Consider the following 15,910-nt stretch of genomic DNA (forward strand, 5'->3'; position numbering starts at 1 on the left):
CTTGCCTATGACCACCCTCAGACTTAGAGGCACCCAGAGAAATCAGCCCAAAGCAAAGGCTTTGGACGTTTTTTGTTAACTGATTTTTGCAAATTCTCATGAATTGAATGGATGATGGTTGATGGAATTGGTTGATACGGGTTCTGATGTGGGTGTTCCTCTCTGTGATACCAGAAAATTCTTCCCAATGTTTTCCTCTCCATAGATAACATAGCAGCTGAGCTGGAAGCGAACCTTGGCTTGATAGAAGAAATCTCAGGTTACCTAAAAATTCGCCGCTCTTACGCCTTGGTTTCTCTTTCTTTTTTTCGGAAACTCCATCTGATTAGAGGAGAGACACTCGAAGCTGGGTGAGTTCTCTCAAAAGATGCTTTATTTGAACACTTTGAAGTACAAGGAGTGCCAGTTCTAGCAGGGTGATTTGTATTGGGAAACAAATTCCCAAGTTATTTTTAAATGTTCCTCTGCCCGTGGCTTGTGCCCTACCAGGGCAGACAATTTACATTCATTTTTCTTTGATGTCTGGATTAGTGCAAAAAGAGTTTTTCATGCATCCCCTCTCAACCCATGTTTTCATTCTTCTGCTTTCAGGAATTACTCTTTTTATGCCTTGGACAACCAGAATCTTCGCCAGCTCTGGGACTGGAGCAAACACAACCTCACTATTGCACGGGGCAAACTCTTCTTCCATTACAACCCCAAGCTGTGCTTGTCAGAAATCCACAAGATGGAAGAGATCTCTGGGACTAAGGGGCGACAGGAGAGGAATGACATTGCCCTGAAGACCAACGGGGATCAGGCCTCATGTAAGAGTCTCAGAATGCAGCTTTGCTTCCCTTTCCTCTCCCTCTGCTCTCCTCACACTCCTCTTTCTCCCAGCCCAGGATGGTTTTCCATGGCCTGTCCTGGTCCCTTTGGTAAAGCAGCAGATGTGTCCATTGCCTGTGCACTCGGTGACACTGTCACTGTGCCACCAGTAAAAGTCCCCACAGGATCTCCCTCTGGCAGCCTTGGTCCCACAACACCCTGGGAGGTTTTTGGGGCTGGGAGCGTATTTATTGTGTCTTTTTGAAGAGTTTAGCACAACATAACCTCAGCCCAGGCTGGGACTTTGTGTTACTGCTGAGTACCTGATTAAAAGTCATAATCTGCTTTTCCCATGTCATGAGGCGACACAGAATAAACACGGGAGAAATGGGATTTCCACCCATCCCTGCAGCCACGTGAGGCAATTGCCATGGCAACAGGCAGAGAAAATTTTCCAACAATTTTTGCAATGCCTCTCTGAGGTTTTTCACCCAACAGTTTTCTTCAGGAACAGCGATCAGGCAGCGCCTGTGTCAGCAAACAGCACAGGGTTGGCTTTATGCTCTCGCTGAAGTTGTGCCACTGAAGATGGGGTTCTGCAGACACTTACTTTGTGTCAATACTGCAATAAATGCAGTCCTTCTGCACCCCCAGTCCTGCTGTTCCCTTTCTGTGCCACCAACAGTCCCCTTTCCCTGTTTGTACCAGGGCCGTGTGGTGAGCCAGATTGTGGAATAATCAGGGGCAGAATAACCCAGCTTTGTTTTGAGCTGGTGGCATCTCTCTGCTCTGATTCATTGCTCAGCCCCACAGAGATTCACCTGCACACAGCAACAGGAGCAGGTGCAGGTGGTCATGGACCCCTTGCAGCTCAGGATGTTCTGTGGAGGACAGATGACATGGGGCAGAGGCAGTGACCCATCCGTGCAGTATTCCAGCAGTTGCGTTGTGATCCCGGGAGATGCTCGGGTAGGTATTGCCACCAAAAAGCCCAGCACTGACTGAACTGGGATTCCAGATCCTGCCTCATAACCTGCAGGGCAGCTTGGGTCATCCTGTGGCTTCACTGTCCCTCTGCTTTTGGGGACAGCAGGGCCAGAAGAGCCCAAGGTCCTTTCCCACCTGGAACATTGCAGGATTCTGTGATCTCCAGCCCTGTCCTCGTTGCCCCTCGTTGATGTAGCTGTTTGTGAACAGACCTAAAAAGTGAAGATCTTTCAGTTGACTCAGTTTTCTGGTCTGGTTTCCCACATATCAACACAGCCAGGCCAGCACAGTGGGAGAAGGGAGTGCAGTGGCTGTGACCTGAAAACTGGCAGGACCAGTGAAAAACACACGGAGCCTCTGGGGCACCACAGCTCCAGCCTGGGCAGAGGGAAGGAGCACAAGGCAGCAGCTGTCTGTAAAGTTCATCTCCTCTCATGGGACACTGAAAAGCTCTTCCCACATTGGGGATGAACCTGAATTTGGGCAGATCCAGCTCTGCCTGTGGCTGTGAGCAGCTCCTGGGCTGGTGTTTGATGTGAAGGCAGTTGGAAGAGACAGTTGCATTTCTCTTTGCCAGCTTTACCCTCACCCTGCTGAGCTGGTGTCTGTGCCACCCCCATCTCAAACCACAGCTTGCCAGGTTGTTTGGCTTTTTGTTTGCTTTTACATTTCAAGCCCAACTTTCACATTGGCAGCATCCTGTTTACAAAAATAAAATAGAAAGGGGAAAAAAAAAAAGCCCCTGTTTGTTCTGGATGTGGTGCCAGTGAGATGAATGTTCTTCCTCCTGTTGCAGCTACTGCAGGAATAGCAAATTGAGTCAGAGCCACTTGGGCTGGGGGCACAAAACATGTGCCATGTCCCTTGAGCTCCATCCTCATGCAAACACCCTCCTGTTTGCAGAGGGACCTCACTGCTCCTGGGCAAGGCTAGAAATTCTTCTGCTTCATTTTTGTGGCCTCTTGCCTTCTGTGCAAACCATATTGCTGGGTTCAGCTCTGCAGATCATCATAAACTGTGAAATGTGTCGCCTTTAGATTTCCCATTCTTTAGAATTTAATTGTTCAGCTCTTCTACAGAGTCATTTTCATGAAATCATAGAAAAATGTAACCTTAGGAGGGCATCAATACCAGCCACTGATTTGAGGTAGGAATGGCTGCCAAGTAAGATAAGGTTTTACTGGGCAGCTCTTCTCAGTGCCAACATCCTCACATTTATCTTAAACTTCTAAGATAATTAAAAACAAAACTCTTCATTTTTCAGCATTAATAAAACTATTGTCACTTCTCACTTGTTACAGGTGAAAACGAACTGCTGAAATTTTCTTCCATTAGGACTTCTCATGACAAGATCCTGCTGAAGTGGGAGCCCTACTGGCCCCCAGATTTCCGTGACCTCCTGGGGTTTATGCTGTTCTACAAGGAGGCGTAAGTGATCCCCCTCAGGTCACAGGTCATGGCTTTGTTGGGCTGCCACGAGCAGCAGCTGGCACTGAAAGGTGGATGTTAAACATGCTGGATGTTTTTGCTGTAGGCAAAGCTGTTTAGTCTTTGATTTTGTGGCTCCCACACTGAAGTTTCCAGTGATACCCTTCTATAAAAATGTTCATTAAGATTCCTGACTAGTGCACAGTCACAATTCCTCATTTAAGAAAAGTCCAAACTTCAGTTATTCCTGCTGTTCTGGACACACATACTCGAACCACGAAGTTCCTCATCTCCCCACTATCTCTGTAGGATGTTGAGGGTTTTATCCCCTTTGAGGTGGGAAAGAGTCTTTTAGAATCAAGGTAACCCAGCTGATTTCCATGAGGCTGACAATAATCAGTCTGGATGTAGTTGTTGGCATCATGCGTGGCACAGATCTGTGATGCTGTTGGAGGCCCAGGTAAGAAAGTTCCCAGTGCCTCCCTTTCAGAATAAATGAGATAATTTTACTTTCTCTGAAGGATAAAGGGTCGTAACTTCCAGTGTGTCTTTAGAAATGTTTTTAAGAGCCTGATTGAGGGTTCTTTTAATTGGAGCCTTCTCTTTTCTCAAGTCCCTACCAAAACGTGACTGAGTTCGATGGCCAGGACGCCTGTGGCTCCAACAGCTGGACAGTTGTGGATGTTGATCCCCCACCACGCTCAAACGAGCCCAAAGCCCAGGCCCAGCCAGGGTGGCTCCTGAGGGGCCTGAAGCCATGGACACAATATGCAGTGTTTGTGAAAACCCTGGTCACCTTCTCCGACGAGCGGCGGACGTACGGCGCCAAGAGCGAGATCATCTACGTGCAGACCAACGCCACGGGTCAGTGCAGCACTCTCCTGGGGTGAAAGCAGGCCTAAATAATTCTGCCTGGGGGTTGTGCTAGTCCCATATCCAGGAAACTTCCCACTGCTTTGGTAGGAAGGAATTCCTAAAGCAGGGGTGTGATTCTAGATGGTGCTGATGGGCACTTCTTCTATCCAGTTTGTGTGGCCTCGTGTAGGAATCTTTCAGGCTGGAAGAGACCTCCAGGATCATCCAGCCCAGCCTGGAGGAGCCCACTGGGTGCCAGGGAATGCTTGATTGCCGTAGAAATGGAAATTTGCTGTGCTGGTCCCTGCTTTGCCGGTGACCTCTGTCTCTCCCCTGCCCATGCAGTTCCGTCGGTCCCGCTGGATCCCATATCCGTCTCCAACTCCTCATCCCAAATCATCCTCAAGTGGAAGCCGCCCTCAGAGCCCAACGGGAACATCACACACTACCTGGTGTACTGGCAGCAGCAGGCAGAGGACAGTGAGCTCTATGAGCTCGATTACTGCCTGAAAGGTGAGTGGGTGCTTCTCCCTCCAGGCCTTTCCTTCAGTCTCTCCCAGGATTGCCTGGGGTTTTTGCCTTGGAGCTGCTCAGGGTGTCCAATTCTGCTGGATTCAGGACTGTTCTTCTAGAATCAGCTCTGTCCCTCCCTATTCTGTTACATTAGGTGCTACTGCAAAAGGTCTAAAAATGCTTTTTACAAAGTAATCACATGTTTTTTCCTTTGGGGATCTCCCTTCTGCCCTTGCTCCTTTTAAACTGAATTATAAGTTTAACAGCAACAATGGGGACAGCAACGTTAAAAATTTCCATGCTGCTGGAGCTCAGGGCCAGGTTAATTTTTGAAGGCAGCTGGTACCTGGTTTGGAATTCCTTCAGAACACAGAATTTCACTAAGGGCTTCCAAAATCTCCCCTGCTGCTCTGTTACCTCAACTGGGATAAAGCATCCAAGCTCCATTTCAAAAATAGCATTTCTGAAGTAAAGGCCTGTCAGAAAAGAGGGAACTGCTCAGCCCAGGATGTGAAATATGGGATGCCCAAATGTGCCATGAATCCTGTGTACACTGGTTTGGGATCCTTTTGTAGCATCAGACATCTTCTGCCAAGACAGGTACGAGTGACACTAAAACTGTTTTGTCCCCAGGATTAAAGCTGCCCTCAAGGACGTGGTCTCCTCCTTTTGAATCCGAAGACCCCCAGAAGTATAATCAGAGTGAAGCTGAGGATGTCAGTGGGGAATGTTGTTCCTGCCCTAAAACAGACTCCCAGATCCAGAAGGAGCTGGAGGAATCTGCTTTCCGCAAGACCTTCGAGAATTACCTCCACAACGAGGTTTTTGTGCCCAGGTGAGAACATCAAACAGGCCTGTCCAGGGGTCAGGGGGAGGGAATTATATAAAAATTAAATTAAATAAATAAATTTAAATAAAATTTAAAAAATTAAATAAAAATTGGATTAAATAAAAATACCAGGTTGGACACAGCCACTTTGCCAGGCTTCCATGAGCCTGTCCAGTCCAGCTGGATATGGGTGTTGGAATAGGGAGAGCTGAGCACCTACCATGGATGTTCCTGCAGATTGAGAAGATCCTGCTTTCATTTCCTGTCTCTGAACTCTCCTCAGCTCAAGAATAAAGTGAGAATCCTTAACAAACAGCCTGCAGCTTGTCTGGCATCAGATGATGCCAAAAATAGCGATTTTCTTTTCCTGTCTTGAAATTTTGTGGTAAAGTTTTTCATTGAGCTGAAAAGAAAGGAAAAGGGCAGTTTACCAGGCCACAGCCTCGTCCTTCAGCGTGGTATTTGTGGTCTCCCTTCACTTAGTGTGGGAAATGCCTCCAATACCATGAGGAATGTGAGTGCTGTGGGTGGTGAATGTCCTGTTCTGAGTGGCACACTGGGTGTCACATTAGGTGGTGTTGAATGTCTTCACACTTCATCTGCAGCTCAGGGAGGAAGTGCTGGGGAGCAGGGTAGAATCTGTGGTGATTTACCCTCTTCCCTGTCATGTTTTGTGCTCTAAGTTTATTCTCTGCTTGCTGCCCTCAGCCAACAAACCTGCATTTGCAGCTGCCTGACAAAAGCTGGGTCACTGCACTGAGTGTTGTCCCTGTTAAAGCATCCCTGGTGTTCCCTGCCCTGGTGCCTGCAGTCCTCACCTGGAAGCTTGGGCAGAGCCCCTCCTTTTGCTGTTCCTGGCTGTTGGTACCCATCAGGATGAGCTCCAGTGTGCCAGAGGATGCCAGGACATGACATACTCCAAAGCAGAAGAAATCCAAGCCATGTGCAAAAGCCAAACTCCTCCTGATGTAGGCAGACAATTCTGACAGTCTGATTTTTTTCTTTTTTTTTTCCCCCGCCCCTTTTTTCCCCACCACACCCAATTTTATTGTGCAGCCAGCCCAGGATGCTTCTCAGGCCAGTTTCTGGGGTATGTATGTTGGAAGAAACCAATCACCAGGATGTGCCACCTTGTCAGCCTCCCAAGGAAGAAATCCCCACATCCCATGGCCATCTAATCCTCTAAAACAAGGCAGTGGTGAAGAGCCCTCCCTGCTGCCACGTGCCCTTGCTTGTCTTCCCTGGCAGGCTCCAGGCTGTCGCCACATAAATCAGAATTCTTTTTCCTGTGAATACTGTGCTATCACCTGCTCACAGAGCCTGGCAGAGAGCAGGGAGTGTGCTTTACTTCAGGTGCTTTTTTGGTGGCTCCTGAGAGTTCAGTGACCTCTCCTGAGGTGCTGTGTGGCCTCTCCTGTGGAGGGAAGGAACTTGCCAGTCATGGGAGGAATCTCAGGGATGAGGCCAGCAGGGAACACGAGATGCCAGGGGAGCAGAATCACAGCAGTTTCTGCCTGATGTCTCCTTGCTTTCCATGTGCCATTTCTCCCCTCCTGCCCTGTTCCCAGCAATCTGATCCCTGGGCAGGATCCAGCCTTAGTCCAGGGCTGACCTCACCCCTCTGGAAATCACAGTTCCTTCCCCCTGGGCACGTTGATGACCCACTCCAGGAGCCACTGTCACAACTCCTGGGGGTCAGTTTTCTCTGGCAGTGACAAAAAACCAAATGAGAAGTTCAGGAATGTTCCTCTGCGCAGGCAGAGCTGGCAGTGTCTCACACCAGGTCCCCTTTGAAGCTGAACAAAGTGGCCATCAGAAGCTGATGCTTTGTTTCTTCTTTCCTGTGTTATTTGCTCTCATTTTGGAGGAGTTGTGCACGGGTTGGAGCTCAGGGCTGGTTGCACCCTGGCACAGGAGTCTCCATCCTTGGAGATGATCCAACGTGGTCCTGAGCTCCAGCTGCCCCTGCTTTGGGCCAGGGGCTCAGCTCAGACAATCCCAGAGGGGGCTTCCAGCCTCACCCCTCCATGATTCTGTGGGAAGCAGGAAGAGATTTCAGAAGTCCTGAGAGGCAGAGGGGAGCGCAGTGGCTGTTCAGGGTGTCATTCCAGGTATTCCCTCCATCACCACTGCAGCAAGAGCAGGAGCAGCCCCAGTTCTCTGTCTCACACTTTTGTGCCATTCCCAATATTCCTGGGGAGCAAGATCTGAGGAATGACTCACTTTAAAAGTGATTGTTTTCCCCTGCATTTCCCAATTCAATTAATTGTACAGACAAATCTAAAATGCTTTTGCCAGGCCAGCTGACCTGGGGTAGTTTCAGGGTGCGGAACAGTTTGGCTTAAGGTACCAAAGGCATTGCTGGAATCCCCCAGCACAGGCCATACTGTGTGTGCTGAGGTGTCACTTTGTCACCTCTGAGAACAGGAGGAACCTGGACCTGAGGGTTTCACAGGAAACTCCCTGGAGCTGCTGAGATGGCCTCAATGCAAATTACACTGGAACAACTCTGAGAAGAATCAGATGTTTGAAAATACAGAGAATTTGGCAAGAAAATTGCTGCAAATCCAGGATAATAAATAAGGGAAGATTGGGGATTTACAGCTTCAAAAGCTTTTCTTAACTTTCTGTGACTTGAGAAGGAAGGAATTCTTGCATTTTACTCTGTGTTGCATCAGTGGTCACATTACTGTTTTACTCGTGAAAAACAAAATTCCCTTGAACACGAGGATCAGCTGAATTCACACTTGATAAACAGAGGGTGTAGCTTTGCTTTTATGCAAACCAGGTCCTGATTGACCAAAAGGAATCCTTCCCAAGGAGGGAGGTGGCATGACCCAGAGCTGGGTCCCTGAACTCTGCCCCATCCTGAGGGGACCCTGCTCACAGCACCACACAGGCGGAGTGAACAGCAGCTCCAAAAGGAGTTAATTAGTTATTAAGAAAGAGAAAACTTAAAACTGGAATGTGCCTGCTGAACCTGCTGTTTGCCATCCTGCTTTGTCATCAGGTGGATGACATTTCTGCAGGAAGGAATTGTTGGCTGGGAGGGTGGGCAGGCCCTGGCACAGGGTGCCCAGAGCAGCTGTGGCTGCCCCTGGATCCCTGGCAGTGCCCAAGGCCAGGCTGGACGGGGCTTGGAGCAGCCTGGGATGGTGGAAGGTGTCCCTGCCATGGCAGGGGTGGAACTGGATGGGCTTTGAGGTCTATCCCAACCCAAACCATTCTGTGATGATGACGACTCTGTGGATATTTGTGTTGTGTTGTGTGCAGCCCAGTGTTTACTTTGAGGTCAACTCAAACTTTTCTTTCTGGCTGGTGGCTTGGAGGAGAAAGAGCAGCAGGGAAGGCAGAGGGAAGCAGGGAAGGTGGCAGAGACCTGTCCCTGTTGGGGCTGGGGCTGGCCATGGCCCGGTGGTCAGAGGTGGCAGTGGAAAGTTCAGCAGCAAAGATTTGCTTCAACAGCTTGTTACATTTTTAGAGCTTGGAGATGCCTCAAGTGTGGGTTCAGATCAGGTCACTCTTTGTACCCTTTAATAGCTGCACACACATGCACACACACACAAAAAGATCATCACCCCCTTAAAATACATGGTCTGGATTTCAACTGGCATTAATTCCTTTTGTGTAACTGAATACAGTTACTGATTCACCACCTTGGTTAGTTCCCAACCTGGAATTCCCCATGGCAAATGTATGGCAGCACATCAGAGTGTTAGACTGAGACTTTTGGTTTGGTACTGATCCCTTCCTCTTCATTTTTTATTTTTTTTTGGGCCAAGAAAATTAAATTTTTGAATGCTTCTTAATTCTGTTGAATTTATTCTGCTTATTTGCTAACACAACCTGACATTAAAGCTGGCTGGTGGCACTCAGGTGCAAAGACAGGGAAGGTGACAGGCTTACACTGCATGTGCTGGTTTTACAAGTGAAAAAATTGGATTTTCAGACTGAAATGCAATAGCTTGAGGAGCAACATTTGGTTTACAAAACCACACAATGAATATGTAATCAGAATCATGAGTTCTAAATGCATGCCTTGAAAAGGACTTAATAGATTTGATCTCTTGGGAAAAGGTTAAAATGCTTTGTGTGTCCATCGAGGCTCAGCCTTCGGGGTGAGAGTAGCAAATGTATTCCAGAGAGCTGGGAGAGTGGCCTTTTGCTTAATAAATGCAAGTTAGTGACACTTGGGATATGTGGCACATCTGAGGTCACCGAGTCGGGGCCGTGGCGTGACCTCGTGTGCTCGGAGCTGCAGCGGGTGGGAGCTGAACTGCAAAGCATTGCAACCCTGCCCGAGGCATCCGTGAGGCAACCTGGTAAACTTAGACTCAGCTGAGAGATCCAGGGCAACTTGAATTCTCAAGCAGATACTTGAAGCTTGGATTGGTTTATTTTTATTTTATCTCCCTGTGTGCAGTTGTGCAGGGAGAAGAGTCAGGGGGATACAGAATTTTGTAAGGACGCATGTCTTGGTTAAAAAAAACCCAAAACAACCAAAATCCTGAATTTCTGTGTTGCATTGTAAATACCAGGGTTCAGTTTGAATTTTCTCTGAGCTCTCCCATTTTAACTTTTCTTTTTCACCTGGATGTGATGACATTGACTGTAACAACTCACGTTTAACAGGCCATCAAGAAAACGAAGAGACCTTGGCTCCATGGCAAACGCCACCGTGGTGTTACCCACCATCCCATCCTCTCCCAACAATTCAGCAGCAGCTGAGGGTGCAGAGGAGCAGAAACCTTTTGAGAAAGTGCTGTCCAAGGAGTCACTGGTGATCTCGGGGCTGCGACACTTCACTGGGTACCGCATCGAGCTGCATGCCTGCAACCACGATGCCCAGGAGTCCCGCTGCAGCGTGGCAGCTTATGTCAGTGCCAGGACCATGCCAGAAGGTGATTCTCCCCCTGAGCCCTGCTGTGGCTTGGTGGCTACTCCCAAAATGCTGCTTTTCCTGTGGGAGGCAGCTGCAAAATATAAGATTTTATATATTGCTGTCCTTATGTCCTGGTGGGAAAAGAGGATGGATGAGGTATTGGCAGGTGTGAATTTTGCCTAAAGACACGAAACTAAACCTGATCTTGAACTTGGTTCTAGCTAAGGCTGATGACATTGTTGGCCCAGTTTCCCATGAGCTGGTGGAGAAGAACACTGTGCATCTCAAGTGGCAGGAGCCAAAGGAGCCCAACGGCCTCATCGTGCTCTACGAGGTGAACTACGGGCGGCTTGGGGAGACAGAGGTGAGAGGTTCTGCTTTCACAGCACCTTTGGAGAAGTGGCTCCACCTGGGAGCCCAGGGCTCCTTAGGATTTGACAGTCCTTATGCATACAGTGCCCTGTCTAGTTGGGTTTCCTGGTGCAGAACTAATGGAACACAAAACTTCACTGGTGAATTCACCTCTGGAAGCCTGGGATGACATCAGGAAATAATCTGCCTCTGTGGTGCCCGGTAGCTCAGCAAGTTTAGCTGATTTACCAACTTTCTGCATGGAGCTTTGTAGAAATGTTCCTTCACAGAAGGGCAGAAACCCCACATTGCTGTGTCTCAGATGAAAGGCCATAAGTTTCACCAGGGAGGTTCAGATTAGAGACTAGAAAAAAAAATTCCCTGCAGGAGCACTCAGGAAGTGGAACAAGTTGACCAAGGAGATGGTGGAGTCACCATCCTCTGGAAATGTTCAAAAAGTGTCTGAATGTGGCACTTGGGGACACATTTTAGGGCCAATGATGGTGGTGCTGGGTTGTTGTTGAGACTTGATGACCTTGAAGGTCTCTTACAACCTTGATGTTTCTGTGATGCTGTGAAATTTAAGTTGCTTAGAGAAGTTAGGAAGGTGTTGAGCAGCCCACGAGCTCTTGAGGACAGAGCTGGTGTCAGTGCCAGGGGGACAGGGCTGATGTCAGTGCCAGGGGGACAGTGGCACTCACCAGTGCAGGCCCAGTGGCAGTGCTCAGAACCAGGGTAGCACATGGCACTTGCTCTCTGTAACCTGATCTACTGCCCTGCAAAACACAAATCCGGCACAAAGCACTAACCTGGAGCAGACTGAGAGCCCTGGGGTGTGTGTTTGCCAGCCAGGGAGGTGCTGCAGGAGCCCCAGAGAGCTCTGAGGGAGCCCTGGGAGCTGCAGGAGCCCCAGAGAGCTCTCAGGGAGCCCTGGGTGCTGCAGATGACCCTGCCACAGCCCCTGTCCCCACAGGAAGCCCATTTCTGCGTGTCCCGCAAGCACTTTGCCAGCGAGAACGGCTGCAAGCTCCGGGGGCTCCAGCCTGGCAACTACAGCGTGCGGATCCGAGCCACCTCCCTGGCTGGAAACGGCTCCTGGACAGAACCCACCTATTTTTACGTGGCTGATTATTGTGAGTTCATTTTATTTTCGACATTTAATCCCTGACAGAAACTGGGGTTATTTCTGGAGGATGGGGTGTAGCAAGCCGTGCACAGGGAGCCACAGGGAGTCATTAAATGTTTACCAAATATATTGGTTGTCAAGAACCTGAAATTACTTGGAAACACATGGCTTTTTTTAATTAGTCCTCATTTTGACCAGCCCCACATTTTGATCTGAAATAGCTTCTAGTTTTGTTTTTGTTGCAATTAATTGAAGGGGGAGATTTTAATGAGGAAAAAATTTGTTTTTTGGACCTGTATAAAACCTCTAACTCGCTCTTTCTCTCCTAGTGAATGCTCAGCCAAATATTGCTGTTATCATTGTTCCGATTATTTTTGCCATAATAATTGCTGGAATTATTGGAGCTGCTTATGTGCTTGTGAAGAAGAGGTGAGTGCAATTTTTTCTTGTTTTCACCAGAAACACTAAAACTTACATCCAAAAGTTTTGCTGCTTTGTTGGGAGTCAGTTTTTGTTTAGTTTCTAATTTCCATAGCAATTGCAGCATTAATTTTAAGTGCAGGAAATAGTTTGTGCCATGTGGGGACAGTTTATTTGCTGCATGCTTTGGGGATTAATCAAATCCTCACCAAATCAAATGCCCTCACCTCGAGGGTGTCAGAGGCTGAGAAGTGCTGAGGAGTTTGTGTCTCTTCCAGACAAACTGAAGGACCAACGGGACCCCTGTATGCATCCTCCAACCCCGAGTACATCAGTGCCAGTGATGGTGAGAGCAACCAGGGTTTATTTCTTGTGTAATCGTGCAGTTGGTGCAGCAGGATGGGGTTGGAGTTGTCTTTGTGGAGTTTTCTGGTCCTTTTGTAGAATTCCCCCCCTGTAGTGTGGCAGCACAACCAAGGCTGCAGCTCAGAACTGTTCCTCTGTGCCCAACAGTTTATGTTCCTGACGAATGGGAGGTGCCACGGGACAAGATCACCCTCCTGAGGGAGCTGGGCCAGGGCTCCTTCGGGATGGTGTACGAGGGCATCGCCAAGGACATTGTGAAGGGAGAGCCCGAGACGCGCGTGGCCGTGAAGACGGTGAACGAGTCCGCCAGCCTGCGTGAGCGCATCGAGTTCCTCAACGAGGCCTCCGTGATGAAAGGCTTCAGCTGCCATCATGTGGTAAGTGCTGGGTGCCTCAGCTCTCAGCTCAGCTCTGCAGTGCCTTCAGAGCCCGACCCCCAGCTCGCCAAAGCAGCAGAGGCAGCCGATCCGTCCGAGCTGGGATCTTCCCCTGCTGGATTCCACAGAACCCGCCCAAGTCGTTTCACTGCTGCTCTTTCTAAACCTCTCAGCCTGACAAGGCCTTGTGGGGCTGTTCTCAGCTCTGTTTCAGGGGGTGTTGGCTTTGCCTGCTCTGTTTGGACACAGCCTCCAGGGTATTTCTCGCTCGTTTTCCAGGTTCGCCTCCTCGGAGTGGTCTCCAAGGGACAGCCTACTCTGGTGGTCATGGAGCTGATGGCACATGGGGATCTGAAGAGTTACCTCCGCTCCTTGAGACCTGAAGCTGAGGTAAAGACAGGAGAGAGTGAGTCTGTTGTGGAACAGAGTGACTTGATTTGGGGTTTAATGCTTCTTTTAAGCTGAAAGAGGGTAGATTTGATTTGATTTTGGGAAGACATTCTTGGCTGTGAGGGTGGAGAGGTTACCTAGAGAAGCTGGAAGTGTCCAAGCCTGGTTGGAAGGTGCCACTGCTCATGGCAGGGAACTGGATGATGTTTAAGGTCACATCTAACCCAGACCATTCTGTGACTGACCCTTCCTTGCAGAATAACCCCGGGCGGCCGCCCCCGACGCTGAGGGAGATGATCCAGATGGCCGCGGAGATCGCCGACGGCATGGCCTACCTGAACGCCAAGAAATTCGTGCACAGGGACCTGGCAGCTCGCAACTGCATGGTGGCAGAGGACTTCACTGTGAAAATCGGGGGTAGGTAGTGCTGGTCCCTTCCAACCCAGGCCATTCTGTGATCAGGAGATGGTTCTGTGCATCGTGTTTGTTGTAAAAGCAAAGTGATGAAACCAGTGTGGCAAGCACGGGTGGTTCTCACTGGCTGTGGGAAATTGCAGCACTTCCTCTGTTTCTTCCCTGTCACAGAATTGTGTGGTCTTCAGTAAGAACAACATCTCCTGTAGAACCAGAGCAGCTTTTCTCACTTTCTCTATTCCCAAATCTCTGGCCTAAACGTTCATTACCTTTCCAGCCTGAGCTACCTGGGTTTGTCTCACTGGTCTTTGCTTTTGTGAGAATTAAGACAAAGAAGGAGTTGGGTACAACAAACACAGTGCTGATAATCCTGTCATTGGGTCAGGTGGCTTTTAAAAGTAATTTAACCCAGTTTTAAACCCAAACCCTTTTAGAAATAAGTAAATACAAAATTTAAAAATAAGCTGGAACTCCACAGTGTGGTGATTTTTCAGAGCTCTCTGGAGTTAAAGCCAGGGCAGTGGGATTTCAGGCAAAGGGAGCTCTGTTTTACTTACAGAGGATGAATAAAATAATGTTTAGAATAGAAGCTGTCACCAAAAAATTTAACTCTGGAGTCTCTGTTGTGACTCTGTAGAAAAAAATGCAGGAAAAGGGAAATGTTTTGAAAATTAATCATGAGGTGACAGATGACTGCAGGCTGGGCTTTGGCAGTGGGGGGAAGGCAACATCCATCTGGAGATGTTGCACAGGAAAAGCAGGGTGGAGGGAGAGGCATTTAACACATCCCAATTGTTTCTCTCAGACTTTGGGATGACCAGGGACATCTACGAGACGGATTATTACCGCAAGGGGGGCAAAGGGCTGCTGCCCGTGCGCTGGATGGCCCCGGAGTCACTGAAGGATGGGGTGTTCACCACCTACTCTGACGTGTGGTAAGTTGTCCTCTGCAATCCCAGATGGATTCCAGCTCAGGAGCTCCTTGTTTTAGCACACGTAGTTTAAACTGACTTGCTCAGAGCACAGACAAAACAAAGCCGTTGTTTTGAAACACTTCCATAAAAATATAGTCGTGTTCTTTTGAAGTGTTCGTTTTCCAAAATAACTCTGTCACTGGGAGGGCTCCAGGATGTTTTGTTCTCACCAGGAACCCTTCTCTCTCCCTTAGGTCATTTGGTGTTGTCCTTTGGGAAATAAGCAGCTTGGCAGAGCAGCCGTACCAGGGACTCTCCAATGAACAGGTGCTAAAGTTTGTCATGGATGGAGGATACCTGGATCAGCCGGACAACTGCCCAGAGAGGCTGTAAGTGGGCAAGAGGGGACAGCCAGCCCAGCTGCACTCTTTGCCTCAAGTGTGGCCAACAGGAATGGCCTGACCTGGGGCACCTCTTAACCCCTCCTCGACTGGGGAGGAGGAAAACAGACTTTAGTGAGGCACCTCCCACAGAAATTGCACCAAAGCATCCTTAGTGATCCAGGGAAGGGGCTGCCCAGGGAGGTTTGGAGTCCCAAACCCTGGAGGTGTCCAAAGAAGGACAGGATGTGGCACTCAGTGCTCTGGGCTGGGTGACAAGGTGGGGGTGGGTCAAAGGTTGGACTTGATGGTCTTGGGAGGTCATTTCCAACCTCAGTGATCATGGGATTCTGTGTGAGGAGTCACACTGGAGCAGTTGTGAGGGAAAGCAGCTCTGGGAAAAGGGAGCACAGATGGTAGCTCTCTGGTTCTGGTAGCCTCTTCCCCCAGCTGCTTCTGGCCAAAACAGCACTTCCAGAGTCATAAAATAAACATGTTTTGTGAGTATCCCTATGAAAAGAGCCTGCTGTGCTGGACATTTGTCTGATGGCCAGTTACAAACTCCAGTTTGAAACTCTATTTGTCTTTGTGAGTTCTTTCTCCATGGTGTCTGATAACATGTGACCTCTTACTGCAGCCTTTCTTTTGGGTGGGATGTTTACAGGACCTCTGTCCTCTTCCCAGCCTCCCATTTTCCTTGAAGTTTTGGGAGCTTTGTTATCTTTCAAGCTGAGTTAAAATTAAAAGGGAGTCAATTAAAAAAGGATGACCTGGCTCCAAGTGCTTGTGCACACACACACACACACACGTGGAGTCTGTGAACCACAGCCCTGTTTCCTTCAGCAGCCAAATCAAGAACAATTGAAGGAAT

General features: G+C 48.8%; 1 protein-coding gene across 1 annotated transcript in view; it reads left to right on the top strand.

The window, feature by feature from the left end:
• INSR (insulin receptor) overlaps positions 1–15,910 on the top strand; it is a 54,253-nt gene that overhangs the window by 32,604 nt on the left and 5,739 nt on the right. The window contains exons 5-20 of the mRNA XM_005531237.3: positions 206–350; positions 592–806; positions 3,096–3,222; positions 3,836–4,086; positions 4,423–4,590; positions 5,224–5,425; positions 10,052–10,320; positions 10,523–10,665; positions 11,626–11,785; positions 12,108–12,207; positions 12,477–12,544; positions 12,712–12,941; positions 13,221–13,331; positions 13,589–13,748; positions 14,551–14,680; positions 14,914–15,048. Coding sequence (XP_005531294.1) covers positions 206–350; positions 592–806; positions 3,096–3,222; positions 3,836–4,086; positions 4,423–4,590; positions 5,224–5,425; positions 10,052–10,320; positions 10,523–10,665; positions 11,626–11,785; positions 12,108–12,207; positions 12,477–12,544; positions 12,712–12,941; positions 13,221–13,331; positions 13,589–13,748; positions 14,551–14,680; positions 14,914–15,048 — 2,614 coding nt within the window. The remainder of the gene's footprint in view (positions 1–205; positions 351–591; positions 807–3,095; positions 3,223–3,835; positions 4,087–4,422; positions 4,591–5,223; positions 5,426–10,051; positions 10,321–10,522; positions 10,666–11,625; positions 11,786–12,107; positions 12,208–12,476; positions 12,545–12,711; positions 12,942–13,220; positions 13,332–13,588; positions 13,749–14,550; positions 14,681–14,913; positions 15,049–15,910) is intronic.

The sequence above is a fragment of the Pseudopodoces humilis genome, chromosome 28 (assembly GCF_049639895.1).
Source record: "Pseudopodoces humilis isolate 2021_Gansu_Grassland_sample_001 chromosome 28, ASM4963989v1, whole genome shotgun sequence".
NCBI classification, from domain to species: Eukaryota; Metazoa; Chordata; class Aves; order Passeriformes; family Paridae; genus Pseudopodoces; species Pseudopodoces humilis.